Raw genomic sequence first — 23,161 nt, 5'->3', positions numbered from 1 at the left:
CTCGCGGCTAATAGGACGGCTGTAAGGGCGCATCTGCGCGGAGCGGACCTCGCAAATTGGCCGTGAGGCCCAAGGTCGTCCGGTGTATCCCACGTATCGGGGCACTGGCCCCTGTTAGAAACGAGTCGCGGGCACCGGGTAGCTTCCCTCCCTTTGCGGAGATGCCAAAGAAAAGCAATCTTTCGTCCCTAGAAGGACGAATGGGAAGGAGATCCTCGTGAAAGCACTTTTTATTTTCAACCTTTGTAAGCATCATGAAAAAAAAGAACAAACATTCACCAAAAGAACTATTGTATGTGATAAAAGTAAGGAAGTTTGAATTTTTATTAACTCTTTTATCGATAAAAAATGACTGTGAAATAATTAATCGAAAAATTAGAATCTAATAGATTAATTGTATATAAAATCGCAAGTATATATATTTTCGAGCTCACGTCTTTAAATTATGCAAACTTCCTTTTCAAAGTACTTAAATCGAATTTGTAGAAGATTATAAATTTACGTGATAAATGTGTAGAATTGTTTAATTGTCGCGAATTTTAAGGATATTTAGAGATAAATTAACGCTTTTTATTAATCGAGCAGTATTTCCGATAGTACAATTAAATCACGAATTTCCTTCGACGCTACTTTTTTGAATTTTTCAATAATCTACATAATTAGAGTAATTGTATTAAAGAGTATTGACTTGAGAAAAGAATTTCACACGTAGAAATATGTTCTATAACTATAATTGATTTCAATGCATTTTGATTTGGTATTTTCAGAAGCATTTCAAGGTTAATATTTAAGCAGATATTACGAACGAGGAGCAACAGGACCATTCAGTAATTTATGCAAATCATTTAATCACATTAACGCATACAGCATCCGTTAGCTGATATTTACGGTATTTTGGGGTGTAATGCGAGCTCTTTAATTTCCATCTGAAAACTGATTTGTTCAAGTGCATCGCGAATTATTGTTAATGGTCGTTGAATCGTCATTAATAAACATTATAAATGCTGAGAGGGATTTCGTTTATCATGCCGGAGCATATTTTATATTTCATGACGCGTTATTTTGAAGCCAATTCGTTTCGTCAGTTACGCGAACGTATTTAACCGCTTACATTGAACGAAACAATAAAGTGGTATACATATACAGTTGAAAAGCGTTATTATCGCTTTTTACTTTATTTCAGCGAAACGACGTCACACGGTTCTTTATATCAGAAACTTACGCCTCTTATCGTAACCGTGAACCTTGAATCGAGACACGAGGCGAGCAAACTTGCGATGAATGCTACGCGCCAATGTACGTCGAGAATAGTGTAAACTTAAATTACGAGTAAATTTTTTCGAGAACAAAATTAAAGAAATTTTGCGAGACAAGTAAATATTTTGCGCTAACTTGTTATTGTTATTGACATGCTTCTCTTTCTCTCTCTCTCTCCCTCTCTTCTTTCCTTGCTTTTTTTCTCTTTGTCTTGAATGATTTTATTAAACCAGTTTAGTCTCATAAAGTATCTTATGGCAAAACTGTGGCCTGCGTCATTCCCTGCGTAGGAATACATGAGCGGAGAGAAGATTCATCGCGACTAACAGATAATAACGCACTCTTTCATCACTTTCTTACTAACCTTTCCTCGAATAAACAACTTTATTCATGATTCATCATATAAGAACTCAACAATTTCATGTGCTCGACAACTCGTCGCTACATCTTAATCTTCTTTTACATCTGTTTCTATTAGCATTTATAGAGGCTTATCTATTGTCTCTTCGCTTCTTACGCAATTTGAACTGCAGGACGATTTTAGCATTTCTCGAATGGATATCGCGAACAAAAGTTTACGCGCCTTGCGCTGTAATTTCGATATCTTATATGCATGCTGTATCAAATGTTTTGAAAGTCCAATCCAAGTTATGTAACAACTAAGCAGTTCAACAAATAAGCAACAAACCATGTAACAAATATGTAACAACCGTTGCGACAGTATTCAGAGGTATTGAATATTAATAATGCACCGCGTTCTCTCTTTCTTTATAATGGGAATAAATTTTATTCTTATTAACTTTATATACATTTTACACTTTAATAAAATTTAATCGAAATTCCAGTTTCGAGTATTTAAGCTTTGAAAGTCAAAGGGTAATGATAATTTTCAAGCACCTTGTATTTTTATTTTCAATACGTCAATATGTCAGTTCGAGATACGCGATATCCAACGCGTATGTCATCGCACGTACATTGATTATTCTTATCATTTCACGCCTTCTCAGAGACAACACTGTGCTCGACTGCAGCTGCCGTGCACATCTCTTTCCTCTGTCATCTCACGTATTACGGCATCCATGATGTACACGTAGATCATGGCTGTTTACCGCGATGCGGTCGCTTCGAGTCCAAGGCTCGGTTGAACTGGCCGTCGAGAGACCGAACCAACCGCATTCATCCCTCGACACATCTCCCTCGCGAACGAACGAACGAACGAACGAACGAAGCAACGATCGCTCTCGTCCTCGTGAAGCGACAAGTTGGCGCGTGCAAAACGCGAAGGCGAGTCGCGCTCGCGGCGCCCTTGAAGAGAGTCAGCCTTTGTCTTATCACACACTTGGCTTACGCGAAGCAGCGTCAGCCTTGACTTCGCCCCTCTTCATCGCCGCGTCTCGTCTACTGACTTTCCTGCGAAAATCGACCGACTGGCAGGCGGGCGGTTTCTTCGATTTCGCTTCGTCTCACCGAGTTCCGTCGATTCAGGGTGACGTAGTTTTTTTTAAGTAGGATTTTTTATATGTGATAGAAAACATTTTCCGTTTTCGAAGCAACGGCGAAATTCTACACATCTTTTTACTTTTTATCAAAATTATTTTAATATCCGTTTTATCATACATGTATCTCATAGGTCGTACGTGCGTTGGTTGTTAGATTTTTGGATTATTATTGTTGAGAATATTTTTATAATTTGCCAAAAAGATGGAAATAAGTTACATGGGTAAAGTATATAGCAAGGAGAAAAAGTAATACAAAGAACAAAATAACACAATATGCATAGAATTGGAGGTAAAGCGATATGATGCGTAATGGTAGGGAATGTCAAATAAGCTATGTAACAACGTCAAGGCTATATATCATCGCTGTCAATACATCAAGGTCTTAGTGCACATATATAGCCACGTGCCTGCAGAGGAAGCGCTTCGGCATTCGGATGTCAGAATTGAATTTCCTCCTTAATATTTCCGCCTTAATATTTCCGCAACATAAAACAGCTGCTTCTAACTGACAATGATACTAATCTCATGCATATGTTTACAATTTTTTATCAATAATTATATACTATTTAAATTTCTTGCATATTTATCAGTATGCACAATTTATGAAGCTTTAGTTTACAGTGTTTATTAATATTCAATATATTTTACATTTTTTACAATTAAAATAATCGAAATCTTGGCCTTGGTAAGATAAATTTTTATTCTTCGAACATCTGAATCGCAATGACGAATGCCGAAGTGTGAGCGAAATACTTTTCGTTGTTTTCCGTCTGTCGCGAATTGTTATCGCGGTTGCACCGATGCATCAGCGGCGGCGGCGACGACGCCTAATCGCAATAATCGTAAAACAACGATATTTTTAACCTCGCGCTACGTTGCAGTCGGTCGCCTTCCACGACCTTCCGATCTTGACACTGAAACTTCTTTTTTCTATCACTTTTTTCCGCGAACGTCGCCGCGGACTTACGCGTGTCGCGTTACCGACCGCTGCCTATCGGTCTTACGAAACAACCGGATGAATCAGATATGGAAATAAATGTACCTAATTATGCAGTGCACGGAGTCGCCGGAGGAGACACCGAACAGGGAAACAGTACGGGAGCTATCGATCGTGACGAATAAGGCTAACGAAAGGGTCGTGATGTTCGCGACACGCGGCGCTCTCGCATGCGGAAAATCGTATTTTGAAGACGCAATCTCATCCGGTTGCGACACTACATCACGCCGACCTTCGTCGTTTTTATCTACAATTACATAGTAATCCATTCAATTATCGGAGAAGCGATTGAAAAACAATGTCGTTCAAGGATATTTTTGCGAAATCGAGGGACGTGCGAGATAAATGCGCGTGTTTCGGGGGAATTAAAAATGCGAAACGACGTTGCGTGACAGATGATTGATAAATTGCGCGCGATTAAATTGAGAAAATTGTTGGAGAGCGTGAAAGCAATTTGGAGATAATTTCGCGAAAACTGGAGATGAAAGACGGAATTTATATTGCTGGAAGATAGAAATGTATGTATATTCGCGAGATGGCGTGAATCTCGAAGCGATTTGATAAAAAGCTACCCGCGATGTCGAGCTCGCAGGCACTATAATTACGTGATTTCGACATACTATAGACGGTTTTCACCTAACTTCCTCGTTTTCACCGGCGAGTTTGTGTCGGGGCTGCGTTCTACTTTCCCTTGAACTCTCGTGGCCCGACCCACGCCTGCATAAGTCCAACTCCAAATGAAATATCTCGATCGCTCGACAAAGAGATACTGACTTTAGAATTGGTTCGCATTTTGCGAAAAATCCTACCCTCGCCTTTTCCGAAAGCCGAAAGCAGCCAGGTCGTAAACGAGCAGGAAACAATCCTGTTGCAATAGTTGTATGTAGCTTCGATTTGTGATTTCTCTTTCAACCTTTATGTTAAAGTAACATTTGAAAGATGATGGCTTTAGTTGTAGTATTTAAATATCTAGTTTATTTATTTCATACTTTAATTTAATTTTGATATTGCAAGATTTAAAGTTCCGAAAGAGCTTGTTTTTCTAGAAAGCTCTTTTTTTGTTCTTAGTTTCTGTTTTATATGAAATGAAATGGATAGATTCTTGTGAGTTATATATTTATTCTCTCATCGACAGAAACACTTCGCTGTTCTGCTTATGCTGTACAGTGGCGATCGCAATCGCTTTCTCAAAACGGTATGATAAAACGGTGTTACGATAAAAACATTCGTCTCTCTTTCTCTCTCACTGCCGCCGCTCTTCTTTGTCCCGAATCTGTCTCGACTCTCCCTCGGTCTGGCGATACCTTTAGTGGTATCTAGTGCAAAAGCAACGTGGGAGTATAGTATTGGAAGTGCGGCTTCTGTGGAAGTGAAAGTTACAGTGTCGAACGTATGAACGAACGAACGGACGGTCGAACGCGATTCGCTCAAAAGTCGAGGCTTTCTCTCTCTTTCTCTCTCTTTCTCTCTCTCTCTCTCTCTCTCTCTCTCGGAAAAAACAGGGAACAATATATGTAATCATATGCTATTGTTAAATTCACGATTCAATTACTCTTTTTTTTTATTATTAAAATAGAGAATTGTGGTTCTAATAGTTGGTTGGTTCTAATTTTCGCTGGAGCGCGAATTTCTCAATCACTGCCACGATAGCTTTCTATTTATATAGTTATTTGTATCTTTCTTATTTTGCTTAGACAAAGATTGACGCCAAATAGCTGAAACCGTTCGTCGTTAAAATTTAAATTGCAAATTCTCGAACATGCTTAATAATTTATTCGGCGAAAATAGTTGTCAATGTTGATTCTATGTACGAGTTTTATTTTTGTTATTTTTCTTTTTTTCTTTTTTAGCGAGTTGATTTCGAGCGAATTTCATCGCAAAAATTTAATTTTTTATTTTTCGGTTATTGGGATTACCGCGGTCCGATGCCGATTCGATAAATGTGCGGGACTAAAATACTCGATTTCACGAACAGTTCCGTACTTGGCACGAGACACGATCGCGTGTTCTGCGCGTTTTTCTTCCTTTTGTTCTTCCCAATTCTTTTTCTCCCATTTTTCGCGCTGTTTTACTCGTTCGCGGGATTTGCGCGATCGATCGACCGTCGATGACTTTATTTTAGACAAATTCGATTGCCAAAAATTCGTGAGCGAATTAACAATAGTCGCGAAATTGAGATTTCATCACTCCGAGATGAGATAATGTACCGTTACGCATAGCAATTATAATAATATAGAAAATGTCGTACAGGGGAAAACATCGTATGTTCTCTTTTTAAAGCTGGAATAATAATTGATAGCACCGTGTAAATTTGGAGCTTGGTTATACATATTCACGACATAATTATTGTACCGTTTCGTCGTGTCGAAATGCAGGATATTCACCGCCATTCATATATTATGCTAATCCAATAAACTCTTCCATCTCATCGTCCAGAAATATGGAGAGGTCGACGGCCCCCGTGACGTAATGCGGGCACGCGCACACAATTAACGACTTTCTGAGCGAGTACAGTGTGTATGACGGGACGACTCGAATGGATGATTCTCGCATTTGCCCGATTTAACCAGACGGTTCTGTTTTTTTTTGTTGCAGGCTTGCGGTGAGCGACTGTGCGCCTCAGACGTCGCGGGTCAGCTCGAACTTGCACAGCAGCAGTAGTATGGCAGTGAGCCGCGTCCCGAGCCCACCGCCGCCGGAAGTGAACACCCCCGTAGCTGAGAATTGGTGTTACACGCAGGTACGTTTCGTTGTTGGCGGTTCATTGTCCTCCATTGCGCTCTGCGCGCGGTTAGCGATCGATTCGCCTGCGCCGAAATTTATCCAGCCGTCGTCCGAGCGACGGAAATGAATAGACACGAGATTTAGGAGCGTTTAAGGACGAGCGGAAATGGAGGTTTTATTCTGAACGAAATATTTAACCGTGCAAAAGTTATTCAGCTTTAGGTAAGATTTGCACAAATAGGATTAATTTTTCTACAAACACATTTTTAAAACTCAACTTAAACATAAGAATTTGTTGAGCGTTATTTAAATCGTTCGCTCAATCACTGTCGTCCGTAAATTATACATGATGTTATTGGAGACATTTCTAATGACATTTCTCAATGCTACATTTTCGAAAATTATGTTAAACAACGTTGTTATGTTTGTAAAAGCATAATTTTCAAAGATGCAACATTGCATAAACGTACGGAACAGAATCATTCGATTCTGAAATTCAACGAACTTACCCCATTCTGGAATTCACGAACTTATTTCTCTCAAATTAATATTCAAAGAGTGGAGAGATTACGTGTATGTTAAGAATTTAGGAAAAATTTTCTGTTTGTAATTGGATTCCATTTTTTACAAACACGAGAAATAAGTTGTTCGATTGCTTCCGTGGTCCTAGGTCATCCGAGTTTAATCGTTGAGTGGATTCGGTCGATCGATATATTCCGTATTGAGTGAGAGGACAAAAGACGAAGAGGGCAAAGAAGGCAGGTTCACGTTAGAGAAACGCGGAGAATCGCGCAGCGTCGTTGGCGCGTAGCGCGCGCGTGAGAGCACGCGCTCCTGGCGCTCTCATTCTATTTTTACTGCGCTCGTCCCCCTCGCACGATGTGAACGACCTGCAACTAGATATCTCTCGTCGCTCCTCCCGTCCTCCTGCCGGTCGGACTCCCCGCGGTCGACGCTCGCGGAAACGTTCCACGATTTTCGCTGGAAATTTGCACGACCACCCTTTTCCTCTTTGCATTCCGCTGTTATTTCCGCTTTACGCAGCCAACTTGCACGCGATTACATTCGAATGCGATCATAATCACGTTACGACTCGCGATTATGTCTGTGCGTCGGCGCTCCGAATGCCGGATAAATAGATAGAGACTCATTATCGGCTTGGGCGAGTCCCCACAGGCTGTCCCTCTCTTTCTCGGGGAGATTCGTAATGGACAATAGACAATTGTCCGTTGACAATGGCAGGGAATGGTGGAGTTAGGAAGTTAGCTTAATAACAGAAGCACCGCGCGTAGGTCGAAAGTAGCAAACATAATAACGAGGAAAATATCAGCTCATTATTTTGACAGTATTAATAGTAATAAAAAGTGACGTGATATTTTCGTGAGATTCAGAGATGTTTTTCAGGACGTAATTTTCGAAAGAAAGATCCGACAGCGAAAAGTGCTCGCAAATAATGAAATATTTGTACCGACAAAATCCAATGGTTTCTCACCGTTGTATATTTAATCCTCTCGTTCTAATTTCGACAGCGAGCGGAGTAGAATGCGAACATTATTACGTTCGCTTTCGCGTGTTGCGCAAGAGCGACCGCTGAATTTTATGATACTGTCCGCATAAAACCTCGCTCGTATTGGTGGAACACGTCGCGCACCGCTCGATCGGCACTTGCCTATAAATCGAAAGTCAATTCGTGCTCCAGTTAACTTTCGTAATGCACGATACCGATTTCGCCGCGTCAGCAGTTCGCTGCAACATCACCTGTGCGGTTTGCGGCCGGTCGATCGCAGCGATTTATCGCATCTCGATAAAGCATGACAAGAGCACGATTGCAAATGCACATCGTTTTCGATTTTGTCAAAAATTTGCAATATCGCCCGTCAAAAATCTCCACGTTTTGTTTTCACGTATAAAAGTTGCATCAATATTGGCAAAGTGATGTCCTGAGGCGCGTATATTTTGGGTTCAAGGTTGACAGTTACGAAACAATTGTGTCATGAGAAATCCCTGGTATTTAACGTTATATCCTTCGGCTGTTTTGGCCTTTTATTCATACGAGGACATGTAAATATGTCTGGTGTTGTGCGAGGTCACTGCGGGATTATTTTATATACAATCTACTATAAGAATTTCTGCAGAATTATGTGTAGTCTTTTTCGGGAAGTAGATCTTTTTTGAGAGAGATTTAATTTCGCAACTCTCGGATTTCTAATTCTTTCAATGCGCAAATAAAATATTATTCTTCAGCTGAGATGAAATTGTAGAAAGTCTATCAGTTCTTCACACTTGATTAATCTGCGGATTCTTTGATCCATCTCTCGGAGTCAACTTTTTGAAATCGAATTCTGATTGAAGTTAAATGAGGAGTAAGATTCTTTTATTCTCTATTCGTGTCTCTTGAATTTATTCCATCAGAAATTCCTCATCCGCAAGTCGATAAAAAGACGAAAATAGATGAAAAAAAATATCTCGAGCTTAAAGTGACTTGATTACGTCCTTAATAAACGTCTTTACAAACACGTTGCATTTGCAATATTTTCTACGACACGCGGAAGTATTTGAATTTATTGAATTTGCCCTCTGCGACTGGTTGGAATATTTAGGTAGGCTTGTGAAACACGCTTGTAGGTATGCGGAGAGTCACGCAAACCGTTCAGGTGCCTAACACTTAGCTCATAGGAAATATTTTCGCGAAATGTCCTTGCGGTCATTCATCTCTCTGCGGCCGGCGGTGTGCATCGTGCGTCGAGATCCGCGCGAGTCGGGGCAACGATCGTTTACCTCGGCGCGGCGGTCGTGCACCGCGTCCAGGAGGAGGACTGTGCTCCTCCACCGGAAGCCGATCGACTCGGTGGACTTGGTTCGCTTGGTGCTTGAACCCGCGCGCCGCGTTCCACGGCACTCCCGTAAACGGGCACGGGTGATTCAAGGCCGATCGCCGCCGTTGCCGCTGCCGCCACCGCAAGCGGGTTGAACGACTCCTAGGGGCGTCGACCGGGTCGCCTCCTCCACGTCGCCGCCGCTGCTGCCGCCACCGCCGCCGCCGCCGCCGCGTTCCTCCTCCTCATCGCTCCACCTGATGGCGGCGATTCGCGCCGACTCGCTACGCGGAACACCCGGGAGAGAGAGACGATGAACCCTTCGACCTCTCTTCTCCAAGTTTTATACGTCGCTTCCGCTCGCGACTCGACCGGGCCGCTCGCGAGATGTTCCACTTGGTCGTTCCGAAACGGAACTGCGAACCGCTTTCCATATAAATTTCATTGCGCGATGTTAATTGTATGAAACACCCGGAACCGTCGTTTGTTTATCAGGAAGTCTGGGGTTTCTGAGCTCCGCGGAGAGTACTATAATCTTTACATTTTGATGGGAGAGATGCCTGAGTCGACAAATTTAAGATATTGGAATGGAACATTTGAAATTTAAATAGATAAATTTATTTTAATTCTTTAAATGTACATAAATATTTATATAGAAACTTATACATCATACATCTTATATAAAATTTTGAATTGTTTATTAACATCTTAGCTTAATCACTGACTTTGTCTCGATTTAAAGAAAATAATTGTAATTCTTTTATGATTTTACGATTCGATTGAAGTGTGTATAGTAGCGAGTAACACTAGGCTCCACGTTTCTTCCTCTTCCTATCGCATTGATAATTTCCCATATGAGTCACAGTTATATTATTGGTTTCATCGTCACGTCCATCAGTTAGCCGTAGGAGAAGGACGATACGCGTGAACGTCCGCATCAAGCGTATTCGTAATCGTCGAACGAAGAAGCCTAGCTGTTGGCACATTACCAACGTATAGGATTACGTCGGAGGAACGAAATTAACTTGAGAAAGTAGTACTACACTGTCGGCTGCTTAAAGTTTCTCCATTGTGCGAGTATAATGCCTCTAATTTTTCCTGGCAAATCCACTAAAAAGTAATCGTAGTAACAAAACTATTATTCAAAGTTTAACTATAAATTGAGCGATTATCTAAAAATTCTGTACGATAAATTTCGAGTATATCAATGCCCTGAAATTATATATATGCGCGAAAATAAAATCCTTAAATAATTTAAAATTATTAAGAATTGCAAAAAGAAAATTATTAAGGTCAAGAAATTTTTTTTATCACGATCATCTGTCAGCTATCTTGAAATTTAGTGTACTATTATTTTTTCTCAGAATAAATACAACAATCGACAAGTATTATGCAATAAAGTAAAATTTTATTGGAGGTCAATTTTCATTGATTTAAAATATTGATTTTATATATGAACATAGGCGAGTCTGAAAAATTTCTCCGGTTTTCTTGCAATTGCGAAGAATATACAATGGTTATTGCCACAAAAAATTACGGTGCAAGCATATTCGCGTACCTGCATTTGCCCAAAAGTTCGATTATCTCGAATTTTTTCTCGAGTCTTGTAGCGAGACATCACACGCCTCTCCTGCTTTTTGTTACCTGCCGGGCAAGCGAATCGTTGTAAGCCGTAAGAAGTAACCGGCCACGAAGAAGATTACAGTACGAGCGTGCGTTGAACTCTCGTGCGAGAGAGATAGCCACCTTCTTCCTGCTTCTCGACGATGCGAATGTCGACCTCAAGCTTCCGATCCGCGAAGGTCACGCCGAGGTGAAGATCATCGAACCCGCTCGTCCAGCAATCATGAATAAACGCGTGAATACACCCATGATCGGGAAACATGTCTAAATACAGGAAAGAGAGAGGTCCTTGACGCACGAATGTCATTCATCAGCCCAAGAACAGATTAGGTATTCCACAAGACCTATCAAATTACAAGGTTGTTTCTCTCTTTTACATTATCTTAGATAAAATTTTTTTCAACAGAAATGTTATAATGTTTGGCATTTGAAAATAATAATAATATCTCGATATCTTTATGTCAATCAATATATATTAATTTCTATTTTATTTTACATTTTAGATTCGATAAATATTGTTTCGAAAGCTTTAATTAGTCGTTTCGAATATTAGAAAGTGCAAAATCGTAAATATCGTAAATAAATATTAAATCAATTAGGAGAGATTAAGCAACTGTCTCGAACACAAAGGAATTGCTTATGATTGAAAACAGATCGTCGAAAAGAGAGAAGAACTTTCACTGAAACTCTCGAGAACAGCGAAGGTATGGTATACCTCGCAGATGTTTCTCACGCTTTCCTCTGTGTATGGTCCCTTTTCTACGGGTAATAGGCGGCGAACAATTCCAGAAGAAGCTTCACATATGCGGCTCGCTCTGGTTCAGCGGGAGAAATCCCGCGAGATTCTGTTACACAAAAGATCCGGCGTGTATTCGTGAATTTCGGGAGTATTTCACTCTAAACAGCATAAATTCGAATTTTTAATTGGATATTACGCACATTGTGTTGTCTTTTAGCTTATTTCCATACATATATTATATATATTCAAATGGTGAAGGACGTGGAAGAGTGATATCTCGGTAGACAAGCAAAATTCGCGCAACTCGTTCCTGTATAATGAAATAAAGCAATTTTTTTTTCAACATTATGAAAACTGCATTCCGAATCTTATTAATATTATACATTTTTTACGTATTTTTTTTTGTGTATTTTTCTCTGCGATATTTTTGCGTGTTGTGCATATTTTATCAGATATATGAAGTTTTATATATTTTTGATCAGCGTCGTAATCCAGAAAAATACTAACACGTAGACTGTGCAGCGCTGGTTAAATTTATATAACTCTCGATATAACATGACAGAGAGGAGAAGGGAGATTCTGTCTCAGATCCAACTTGTAGTCGGTACTACGTACAAACTTGTAAGCAGTCGCTGTCTTCAGCGCAGTGTTATATTCTGAGATAGACAAGCCGGTAGAACCTGTCAGATTCCACTTAGAGCCAACTTTGCAATCGCTGAATTCAGTCTTCATTATCAACCGACAAACTTCTCTCGTCTGCATCTTCTCAATGCAGAATATGCAAATATCGCTTTATAATCTTCAAAATAGCTCATTTTTATATATCACATGTGTCTTCTTAATTTTGATAGCAAAAAATTACAAGATGTCTTTTTAGTAGGAGCATAAATAAATTCTTGTGATTTTCTTCTTATTTTAACAATTATCTCAAATATTTACGCAGTTGCATCCGCACTGCAACTCTAATTGCTGCGATTTCTAATTCTTGCCATTTTCTCCTCGTTGTAATTTTATATGAAAAAAACTTATTTTAATTTTGTTTCTAGATTTTCGTTAATTACTGCGAAAGAATTTTATTCCAGAGCGTGATAATAAAACAGTAGTCGCTCACTACTCGGTATAATTTTCTCAATACGCACAGCACCGTTTCTCGCAATACGAGATGAGGCCACGTAATCGTTGCGGCAGATGGCCGATAAGAGCTCTAAGCAAAGTTTACCATTACGGAATACTAGACGAATAGATTTGGCCGCGGACTACCGCTCATTCATCAAGGTCGCACGCACGACGCTGACGTCAGAGATCATTGACTTCTTCCGGGGGACTCGACCTTTTTATGTCTTTTTTTCCGTATCTCCTTTTTTTGCCTCTTGTTTGCGTACATTTTAAATTCTCTCTAAATATCCGAGATAATTTTATCTGACCGTATTTGGAATGCTTTGATTAAGTCGTCGACCGAATTTCAAACTTCACGAGCACTTTATTTATTTGACACGTTCGTATGGCACGAAGACGAAACTCGGAGCAGTCCACGTCCGCGATATCGATGCATATTAATGCGAATTCTCGCGGCGGAAAAGAAAACGGTTACACATACCGAAACCGTTACCGACAAAGGTAGGCGGAAAGAAAAAAAAAGCTCGTCCTTTGAAACAACAAAAGTCACATGTTCACCGTTAAAGCTGTCGATGTAGTCCGAAGAAGTTGCGCAAGCAGATCGAGAATCCTTCAAATCGACCCTGAATCTACGTTCCCTTCCTCCTTTACGCTACCTACGTGTGTAGTACTTGGCCTTCGAGGCTCGATATTAGCGTGCGTTCGTTTTTATGATCCTCTCCGGCAATTTACCAAACGTAGATCAGAATAGACCTCCAGGTTGTATCGATTATATTTACATATCTTTGACGCAAACGAATGGAACGCGTGATTTGAATCGATCGATTAAAATGCAATTAAATGTGATTGAATACGCATATGAAGCAAATGACTTATGAGCGTGATTAGATAGCTACACAATGTGGCTTAACTACGACATTTACTATATCAAGGGAATAATTTATAATCACCGGATGTGTCTCCTCTCTCTTTCCCTCCCAGGAGACTGCATGGATCGACTGACGCTGCCCGAGCACAAAGAAGTCGCGTTATCTTAGTTTAGTTTCAATTATAAGATAACGTTGTATTCTCGCCGGAGAAAAGAGTTCGCTCCTTTCCGGAAGATGAATCGTCCGTCGATTATTTCCACGCTTCTAACCCTTATTTGTAGGAATTACGAGAAAGAGGGTACGCAAACACACCTAACGTAGACCCGTGTCCCGTGCAGGACCGGGGAGATAGATTGATTTTCTAAACCGTAAAAGCAGAGCATTGCTAGAGCCCACGACGACGGCCATGAACCGGTGTTTGCGTAGCTCTTTTAGCGTAGTTAGATTAAGCTAGTTTCCACGGGATAGACTCTGACGTGGTGTCGCATTTGAAGGTTTTATGTGCACAGGTAAAGGTGGTCAAATTCAGCTACATGTGGACGATAAATAACTTCAGCTTTTGCCGCGAAGAGATGGGGGAAGTGCTCAAGTCGTCTACATTCTCAGCCGGGGCCAATGATAAGTTGAAATGGTAAGATTACATCGAGCTGTCTTTTGTCGTCTATAACGATGATGACACATTTTTTTCTCTCTCTCTCTCTCTCTCTCTTTCTCTCGCGCGAAGACTCTTCGGACTTTTCGAGGAGATAATGTAATCGCTTGTAATAACGTATATTAAAAGATAGTTTAAGATTCTTTGAATTGCATACAAAGATAATTCATGCGCATATCAATGTGTAGCAGTGGCAATTTGAATCGCGATTAATCGCGTGATGACAATTAGTAAAAGCACTAATGCGATCTATTTAGCGCCAAGCAGACAGTCCCCACCATTTGTGAAGAAAGAACAATTTGTAATTGATTTAAAGCTGTAAAACTTTGTCAAGGTTTTCGAAATTTTGAACTGCGAATTTTGTGCGTTCTGTTGCGTCTCTCCGAGTGTGATTTTATCGATTTTAAACTACGCCGAGTCAGCATGTTTTTTTTTAGCACACACCGCATTTGTAGAACAAGATCTTAGAAATTCTAGAAAATGTGGTGGACAGTCGTTTAGTGCCTAAATAAGCAGCGAGCCCACTGTCTATTGTTGGTCGTGCTGCCTTTTCAGCTTTATTGGTCTGCTTGTATGGCATGTTTCGAGAAAGAAATGTGTTTCAAGCGGCGAAATGAAAGCTCAACTGTCGCTCATAAATCTATGCTTAATACGAGAGAGGACTGAAAGAGATATATTTTCAAGTGTAATTCGAAGGAAGAAGACGTCTGATGACAACAGTGTCGTGTCAATTGTTGCGATAATTGATTTCCAGGTGCCTGAGAGTGAATCCTAAAGGTTTGGATGAGGAAAGCAAAGACTACCTGTCGCTGTATCTCCTTCTCGTTTCGTGCAACAAATCTGAAGTCAGAGCAAAGTTCAAATTTTCTATTCTTAATGCCAAAAGAGAAGAAACCAAAGCAATGGGTAAGTCGGTAAACGTGCATTCTAGATCAATACATAACCGTATTATATGTGTTTGTGCAGGGGATGTGCAGTGCAGAGTATTTTAGAGACTTTCGTCGATTGAATCGTAAACAATTTTTCTCGATAACGTTTAAAGCGAAAGTTGGATATTATATTGAATAATAATAAATTGGAGCACGATTGAAATATACGTGGTTTAAATAATTTGTTCTTTGTTCTTGCAGAAAGCCAACGTGCTTACAGGTTCGTCCAGGGTAAAGATTGGGGCTTCAAGAAATTTATCAGGAGAGACTTTCTTCTGGACGAGGCCAACGGACTGCTACCAGATGACAAACTCACGATATTCTGTGAGGTATATACCTTTGTATGTCGTTTGTAACACTTATCTCGCTACGCGCATCTTGCCGAGTGAGCGGTATCTAAAGTTTGAATTGTCCGCTTAGGTCAGCGTAGTGGCAGACAGTGTCAACATCTCCGGCCAGAGTAATACGATACAGTTTAAAGTACCGGAATGCCGGTTACCTGATGATCTCGGACTATTATTCGAGAACCAAAAATTTAGCGATGTAACACTCACAGTATGCGGTAGGGAATTCCAAGCGCACAAGGCCATTCTCGCAGGTAACAACCGTCTTCATTTTATGAGTTTCATTTAATTTACGGCATAACAATGCCTGTTGTGTATGCCAGACGAATTCTGTTATGCTCTAAATAAAGCAATAATATACATATAATCGAAGAAGTAAAAAAATAAAAACTAAGTAAAAGAGGAAAGTAGAATGTGTGTGAGAGAGACAAAGTTTTGTTAACTCTACGATTACGATTTGCAGCGCGAAGTCCCGTTTTCTCGGCGATGTTCGAGCACGAGATGGAAGAAAGAAAGCAAAATCGTGTGGATATCACCGACGTGGACCACGAAGTGCTAAGGGAAATGCTGCGATTTATCTACACTGGTAAAGCAGCGAATCTGGAGAAAATGGCGGATGACCTGTTAGCCGCGGCGGACAAGTACGCGCTGGAGAGGCTGAAGGTAATGTGCGAAGAAGCACTTTGCACAAGTTTAGCCATTGATAACGCGGCCGACATCCTCATACTTGCCGATCTCCATAGCGCCGATCAGCTTAAGGCGCAAGCGATAGACTTCATTAATACGTAAGTTTTTTTTGCAGTGGAGAGAGTTGTTGCGAAATAGATCGACGACTCGTCGGCTAGAAAGATAATTTTGTTGTCCGAGGACAGAAATTACATTCTTTAGCTGTGCGAGTAAACGCGGCACGGAACAGGCGATATTAATTCGATGATGATACTTGCAGGCATGCGACGGATGTGATGGATACTATGGGTTTCAAGTCCATGGTCAACTCCCATCCGCACCTAATAGCGGAAGCTTTTCGAGCGCTTGCGACCCAACAGATCCCACCGATCGGACCGCCCAGAAAACGGGTGAAACAGAGCTGAAAGCAATCACCGCTGACTCCGGGCACGACCTCCACATCGCCCCCACCACTTTTGCATCCCTCTTGAACCTTTGTGTACAGTGATATAACGAGGTATAGTAGTGCTAAATAAATGTTTCCTAGTGCGCCACCCTCTGGTCTGAAATTGAAGTTGTCGACGAGAACTGACGCGAGAACCAACCATCCAACCGACTGTCAACAAGCTTTGGTTGAGAATGTCCAGAGATCGACGGGAGGAAAGGGAGAACCGTCTGTCCGTCCGGTCGGTCGAGGGCGAGTTTAAAAGAGCGTTCTCACACATACCCAAACTGTTGTGTTCAAGTGAGTGCCGGTAGTAAAAAGATATAGTGATGCGACCACACCATCAACGCAACTCTCGTTCATGTCTTCGTGCATCGAAGAAGGGAAGGACGAGCCGTCCGAAAAACGTACACACCCACAACCCCACCAGTACACGAACCGTACTTCTCGACCGGCCTGTGCGCGAGTCAATTCATCGTAGCACCGTCATCGGACAACGCGCTCGTTTTCTTCAATGCCAATACCGATGCCAATCGATCAGCTGTCGGTGACACATTGAAACACGTGCCACCAGGCTCATCATTATCATCGTGAATTTGCTTTTTCCTTTCCGTTTATCATCGAATGAACGAACGAACGAGCGGAAAGCGCACGACCGCGCGAGGCACCGGAGGTATATAGAGCTAGCCAGAGAGGACCAAGAAGGCGAGGAGCTTTCTCTCCATTGTAACTCGCCGCCGCGATTGCTGTAACGACGACAAAAGCGCGATGCACGAAGGAAGTTGTGATAGATGTCGGCCAGACTATTTAAACATTTTGTTCCTTTGTCGAGAGAAGAAGGAGAAACGACAAAAACGAATGAAGCGGATGTTCCGTAGCGCTGTTCGCTCGAGCGCGGAGAGAGATACTTGGTTTGTTTCTACCGATAGTAGTGATCTTTTTTAGTTCTAGCGCGTCGCAAACTCTTCCAAGACGGAGATATCATGCTAGTTAGTGTTCTTTTTTTATGATCTCTTTCTCTGAAACATATGTACGATTATTATATTATTATTATCATCATCCATCATTATCATCATCAATCAACATCATCATCATCATCATCATCATCATTACCACCACCACCATCGTCATCATTATCATCATCATGAGTACTATTAATGCTACACAATCTGTGCCCTATGTATTTTTGTATATTTTTTGTCTAGAGATGAGAGAAAATTCATCTTTCCCTTGATAAATTCTATTTCCATTTTTCGTCCTTTCTCCCCATTTCTCCCGTTCATAGGCACAGTTTGTTTTGTTTTCTGGAGTATTGCATACTGTAAGCGAAGTGATAGGATCGAATTATTATTCTTAATTATTATTATTAATGATTATTATTAATGTTTACGTTATAAAATTTATGGTTGTCCATAATTTTTCGAATCGTACGTTATCGCAGCGAGTATCGTGGAAATACTTTGTCCATCTTACGCCTTATATTGTGTTTTTTTAAAAAAACGTTACGATCGACAAATTCAAAATCGCCATGTTTATTATGGATTAATTGAAGAAAAAAAGAAAAAAAAAGGAAATTGTATAGGATAAACGTTATAGTCAGTTAGAAACGGCTTAAATGCTTTTGTTTGTGTGTGTCATTGATTTGATTGAATCGTAAAAATTATGTGGTCAGTGAACCGAATTATGGACAACCACAAGAGGCGAAAACCAATAATCAATCGTTTAGTACCGTGTACTGGCTTCCTGATCCTCCGACCTTTAGCTTTACCAAGAATCGTCTTAAATATGCGGAATACTTATTACCATTTACACACATCATTAATGATGACAATTAATGCCATACATGTTCTGTGATAAGACCACTGTAATTACTGCAATTGTAATCGATCCTTTCTAGAGACAGTCTCCCCCTCCCCCTTGCCCCCTGTCCTTGACGATCCTGGCAGCCAGTGAATTTACTTGTTATATAAAATACATACAATAAGCGACAGTCGTTATCCGGACAGTCCCAAACCTAGGGTTTAGTCACTCTCGATTTTAAGATTTTTACACTGTACATATCTGCTGTATATTTTATAAGGACCGAACACAAACAAAAAAAAACAATATGGAGAATCCTACACTTTTACGAAACCGTACAATAATCAGTATAATTTATTTCAATTTTACAGACTGCGCTAAGCTCATGTTCCTTGAAACACATTACCGATACTTTAACTAAATGTAATATAACGCCGACAAATTGATACAAATTAGGAGGTACACACACATGTACAATCATTGTAACACATCGAACGATATGATTTACGTTGAAGACAAAGGATTGAATTAACAATGGAAATCTAGTTAGAACAATTTTTCCACTCTTTCTACGCCGATCTTTTATTTGAGTCTTATTGCGATAGGACTGAAATAAAAAGAAATAAAAAGGGGAAAGGAAAACCAGAAAAGCGGCAAATTAAGGAACAGACTTTGACCGTGCTCGTTCATATTTTACAAATCTGTGACCATTCTCTAATTCTCATATCTATCTTTGGGACTGTACGGCGATTTCTCTCGTGGAACACACATAATGTTGAATGTCTTTTCTTAGAGAAAAAAAAAGAAATGAAAGAAAAAGAGAACAACCGCAGAATAAAACAAATTCCGATGAAAATAATAGCAATTCGTAAAATATAGATTGAAAAAAAGTAACAGATAGGCGTAATTCCGTGCGAACCAATCCGCAAAAATAATTTGAGCGTATATGACTGGATTATAATTTGATAAATTATTAAGTACAAGTAAGACAAGTGTTACCTCATCATAATGAAAGCCGGCGCATGTTCGTGACCGATTGATCACCACGACTGCTAGACATTACCGTGCGCCCGCTCTCTGACACACATACTTCCGTTATATATTGCATTTAAAAAAAAAAAAGCCCAAAACGCTCTTTTGTAAAATGAATGGTGTACACGCAGCAGTAGTGGCTGACAAACGGGTAATGTCACGCGCGCCGCTCATTGATCCCAGCTCATACGGACATTCATTTTCCATTTTATTTTAAATCATTGCACCACATCAAATAAATGACATTTTCATTATATAATCGCAAAGCGTAATTTTTATTGCCCTACTACTACAAATTTGTAATGTTATTGCGATCAGATAATTATGGAGCAATCTGAAAAATTTTTGTAAAGTTGAAATTTTCAAAAAGTAACAATATAACATGTGTCAATCTCTTATACGATTATCAGTGTGAACGCAATAGGTTCAAAGAAACGTGAGAACAATTTCCTTCAAAATAAATCTATTTTATTGGAATAAAATATTTACTGGACGTATTACAATATCGTTATATATGTTGAGTGATAGAAAATGTGGCAGGAGACTCGTTGGAGTCTCGAGATCTCTCTTGCAGTTTCGGCGTTCCCGGATACTGTGGAGGAGCTTCCTCCATGGATGTCTGTAAAAAGGTGCGTTTAATCGTCAACAAAAAAAGACATTTTAACGTTTATTTCTCATCACATCGTGGTAAGTTATATCTTGAAGATGTATATATATGTACACATATATCTTTATCGTAATCAATAGGTTAAATGAGATAAAATTAACGTACCATGTTGTAGGGAGACGTGTAAAGAGAAGGAGCACTGCAAACTTCGTTATACGAAGGTGGTCTCTCTTGTACGGTTTCACTGGTGCTGCGATTCGTTGAAGTGCCAGAGTCGCGTTGCAGTAACGTGCGCCTCATACTTGTCCGTACTATTCCCTCCTTTATCCTGGATTAAAGAAATATTGAAAATATTGTGAAGTGCAATTTTCATATTGTGAATAACTAATAAAAAGTATTGTAACTGCAAACTATAACTTTTCAGGAAAATGATTTTTATATTAGAAGCCTTCATGAGAAACTTCAAAATTAATACCTCGATGAAAACAAAATTACAAAATTAAAATTATTTGAAAACTGTAATATGTAAGAAATATTTGGAAAAAATTACTCATAAAGCAGCACTGGAAGATGACTGTAACTAAAATGTTTAGAAATGCAATCGGTGTAAGATTTAGAATTCTTACAACAGAGCTATATTTACGCTATTGAATTTGTTGTAGTTATATTTTATTACGAATAAATTAAGTATACGAGATAATAAAGAATACGAGAAATTCAGCGAGATGAATAATTTATCGTACTTTTTGCATATTTTATAGTAAATTACGATCAAGCCGATAATGCCATATCCACACAAGATGTAAATATTGATTTGATATAAGCTGATTGTTTTTTGCTGATTGTGCCTGGAACAGATATTCATTTATCAGATAATCAGATTTTGATACAAATGAAATATAAACTGTCGTAGCATACAAATCATCGTAATTCTTACCAGCATGAAGTGCAGTCGGAGCAAAAGCAGCATGAAAATCCAGGACAGCAAATCAAACATTCGTCTGCAATTGCAATAATATATATTAAAAAATAAAAAAAAGGGCTGTGCGTGCAAAAGTTTTGATATACACGTACCATTATATGTTTGACAGGAACAATCCAAATGCGATCTGATGAGGCAGTGTGTACAATTTTCCATATCTGATTGTGAATATCTTTCTGTCTCGAAGGAAGGCTCCAAATCTATCGAAAGATAAATTTGATATAGAAAAATTATTCTATTGAAAAAGTAATATAACATTTTATATATTATGCATACTAATTGATATTTTTCTATAGCATTTTTGTTTACTATTACGCTTAATGGTTCTTAAAATTATAGCATTGTGTCTTTAAAATTTGCAGACAATTTTTCCTCCAAAGAATGTAACACAAATACTTTAGCATATATAAATGATTTACCAGTAGATAGATAATGAAATATTTAAGTAGATACATAGATTAGAACGCAGGTCAAGGTATTAAAAAAATAAAACATATAAAATTAGATGCATTTTATATAAATTTAAATAAGATGATTTTTATATACCTAAGCTCTCGGCTGGATTGATTGCAACGCAAAAATATAAGTATCCTAACAAAAATAGAATCATATCATAATATCTGTATGTAGATGTGTAAAGAGCCATTTAGTTTAAATGTTACTTGCACTAGCATAATTAACAATTAATTACAAGATTTTGCACATTTGATTGCACAGAATACAACACTGCTATGCACAAAAGTACCATCTTAAAAACAAACGTTTGGATAAAACAATGACCACTTCCAACAATATAAAAATACTTTACACTGTTTAAAGTATGATGTTTATGTCCGCACTGCTAATCTTATCAACGTGACTCAGATAAAATATGCTATCAGCAGTAACAGGAACAGGTATTTCCTTATACGAACTTACTTATTAATTACAACTTCTAACATGCCAATGAATTATACCGATATTAAATACACATTATTTTTTATAAATATTTACTTATTTTGTATAACTATAGTAAGGAGGTAAAAAGATAAAGGCAATTACAAGTACTATATCTGTATATTGTAATAGACACATACACATACACACACGTGTATACATGTGTCAATAAATATTAATAACCAAAAATCTTAACATTTGCAGAATTGAATAATTTACAGTGGATTTTGTATGCTTTGTATCAGATCAGTCATTGTTCTATACAATATATATCAATTAGTTAATGTGACTAATGCTTCTACAATGTCTCCTCTATGTTCCCTGAGAGTCTGTTCAGCTAAAGTCCGGCTAATCTCCATCTCTCTCATCTAAAATAAAGATGACGCAAGTGATGTTAATATACTAGTAAAAATTTTTAGTTACAAGATGTACGCAAAACAATCAATATACTCACAATTAAATCAACATCTTCTTTCTTAATAGACACTTTGAGCAGTTCCTTTTCCTTGGCCTTTTTTTCTGCAGCTTCTTTATCTCGGCGATCGCCGATTATGCTGAGAGCCTATCAGACATTCTTTTTAATACGAAGATTAAATTAACTTTAAGCGCGACAAAAAATTTGAGCAGAATTCAAGAGACACATAGGTTATATTCTAAATTATTTGAAACAACATTTCTATTTCATAATCGAAATAAATTCTTTTTCAGATTCTCACGCGGCGATCGAAAATCTAATGACTTGAAAAAATAATTTTAAGAGTATAGTGTTTTATTTATATTTATAAACAACACAAATGTGACGGCTGAGAACTGTATGCACGTGTATCTAACGAAGGACGTATCTTACACAGGAAAATCCATCGGATGACGAAATCTCTTTCTCCTCGGCGTAATCTGTCACTTTTTCCAAATCTGCGGCTCCGCTATCATATTTGGCCGCTTTCTTTTGAGATTTTTCTTGTTGCACATCGTCAGAATCTCCGTTTACATCGTCATCCGCCATTTTTCCATGTGAGCCCAGTTTATTGAATTATATATACACAAATATATATATATAACTGAATCGCCACGCGGTATGAAAGAGCGGTATTTTACACGTAACAAATTTCCTAGCGAAGTCAATATAGT

General features: G+C 39.0%; 3 protein-coding genes across 13 annotated transcripts in view; 1 reads left to right on the top strand and 2 right to left on the bottom strand.

The window, feature by feature from the left end:
• The window catches only part of rdx (BTB/POZ and MATH domain-containing protein rdx), a 67,581-nt gene extending 47,814 nt beyond the window's left edge, over positions 1-19,767 (top strand). For 8 of the 11 annotated variants that reach the window (XM_067361213.1, XM_067361212.1, XM_067361210.1 and 5 more), the window contains 7 exons: positions 6,349-6,493; positions 14,135-14,271; positions 15,047-15,198; positions 15,423-15,562; positions 15,642-15,819; positions 16,029-16,350; positions 16,512-19,767. In XM_067361213.1, coding sequence (XP_067217314.1) covers positions 6,416-6,493; positions 14,135-14,271; positions 15,047-15,198; positions 15,423-15,562; positions 15,642-15,819; positions 16,029-16,350; positions 16,512-16,656 — 1,152 coding nt within the window. In that variant the 5' untranslated portion in view covers positions 6,349-6,415 and the 3' untranslated portion in view covers positions 16,657-19,767. The remainder of the gene's footprint in view (positions 1-6,348; positions 6,494-14,134; positions 14,272-15,046; positions 15,199-15,422; positions 15,563-15,641; positions 15,820-16,028; positions 16,351-16,511) is intronic. The other 3 variants (XM_012379784.2, XM_067361208.1, XM_012379785.2) reach the window with 3 other exon arrangements.
• Positions 19,768-19,954: 187 nt separating this feature from the next.
• LOC105679648 (uncharacterized) lies at positions 19,955-21,983 on the bottom strand. The gene is made up of 6 exons (XM_012379801.2): positions 21,644-21,983; positions 21,190-21,297; positions 21,053-21,116; positions 20,859-20,963; positions 20,281-20,443; positions 19,955-20,127 (listed from the first exon to the last, which is right to left on the bottom strand). The coding sequence occupies exons 1-6, from the start codon at positions 21,741-21,743 to the stop codon at positions 20,017-20,019; spliced, it is 651 nt and encodes a 216-aa protein (XP_012235224.1). The 5' UTR covers positions 21,744-21,983; the 3' UTR covers positions 19,955-20,016.
• A 151-nt stretch (positions 21,984-22,134) lies between these two features.
• On the bottom strand, positions 22,135-23,085 carry LOC105679651 (huntingtin-interacting protein K). The gene is made up of 3 exons (XM_012379806.2): positions 22,881-23,085; positions 22,488-22,595; positions 22,135-22,401 (listed from the first exon to the last, which is right to left on the bottom strand). Exons 1-3 carry the CDS (start codon positions 23,034-23,036, stop codon positions 22,306-22,308), a joined length of 360 nt encoding a protein of 119 aa, XP_012235229.1. The 5' UTR covers positions 23,037-23,085; the 3' UTR covers positions 22,135-22,305.
• Positions 23,086-23,161: the final 76 nt, after the last annotated feature.

This window comes from Linepithema humile, chromosome 1, assembly GCF_040581485.1.
Source record: "Linepithema humile isolate Giens D197 chromosome 1, Lhum_UNIL_v1.0, whole genome shotgun sequence".
Taxonomy (NCBI): domain Eukaryota; kingdom Metazoa; phylum Arthropoda; class Insecta; order Hymenoptera; family Formicidae; genus Linepithema; species Linepithema humile.
Note: the sequence above shows the minus strand (reverse complement) of the source record. Positions and strands in the feature narration are given on the sequence as shown.

What these genes read in the sequence shown, in the direction of transcription:
- LOC105679648 (XM_012379801.2), bottom strand. Translation starts at nt 21,743, where the DNA reads ATGGCTCTTTACACATCTACATACAGATATTATGATATGATTCTATTT. An exon ending in TACTATAAAATATGCAAAAA is followed by an intron (nt 20,444 to 20,858) that starts GTACGATAAATT and finishes TCTTTAATCCAG; the next exon opens with GATAAAGGAGGGAATAGTAC. An exon ending in ACACGTCTCCCTACAACATG is followed by an intron (nt 20,128 to 20,280) that starts GTACGTTAATTT and finishes ACCTTTTTACAG; the next exon opens with ACATCCATGGAGGAAGCTCC.
- LOC105679651 (XM_012379806.2), bottom strand. Translation starts at nt 23,036, where the DNA reads ATGGCGGATGACGATGTAAACGGAGATTCTGACGATGTGCAACAAGAA. An exon ending in CATCCGATGGATTTTCCTGT is followed by an intron (nt 22,596 to 22,880) that starts GTAAGATACGTC and finishes AATGTCTGATAG; the next exon opens with GCTCTCAGCATAATCGGCGA. An exon ending in AAGAAGATGTTGATTTAATT is followed by an intron (nt 22,402 to 22,487) that starts GTGAGTATATTG and finishes TCTTTATTTTAG; the next exon opens with ATGAGAGAGATGGAGATTAG.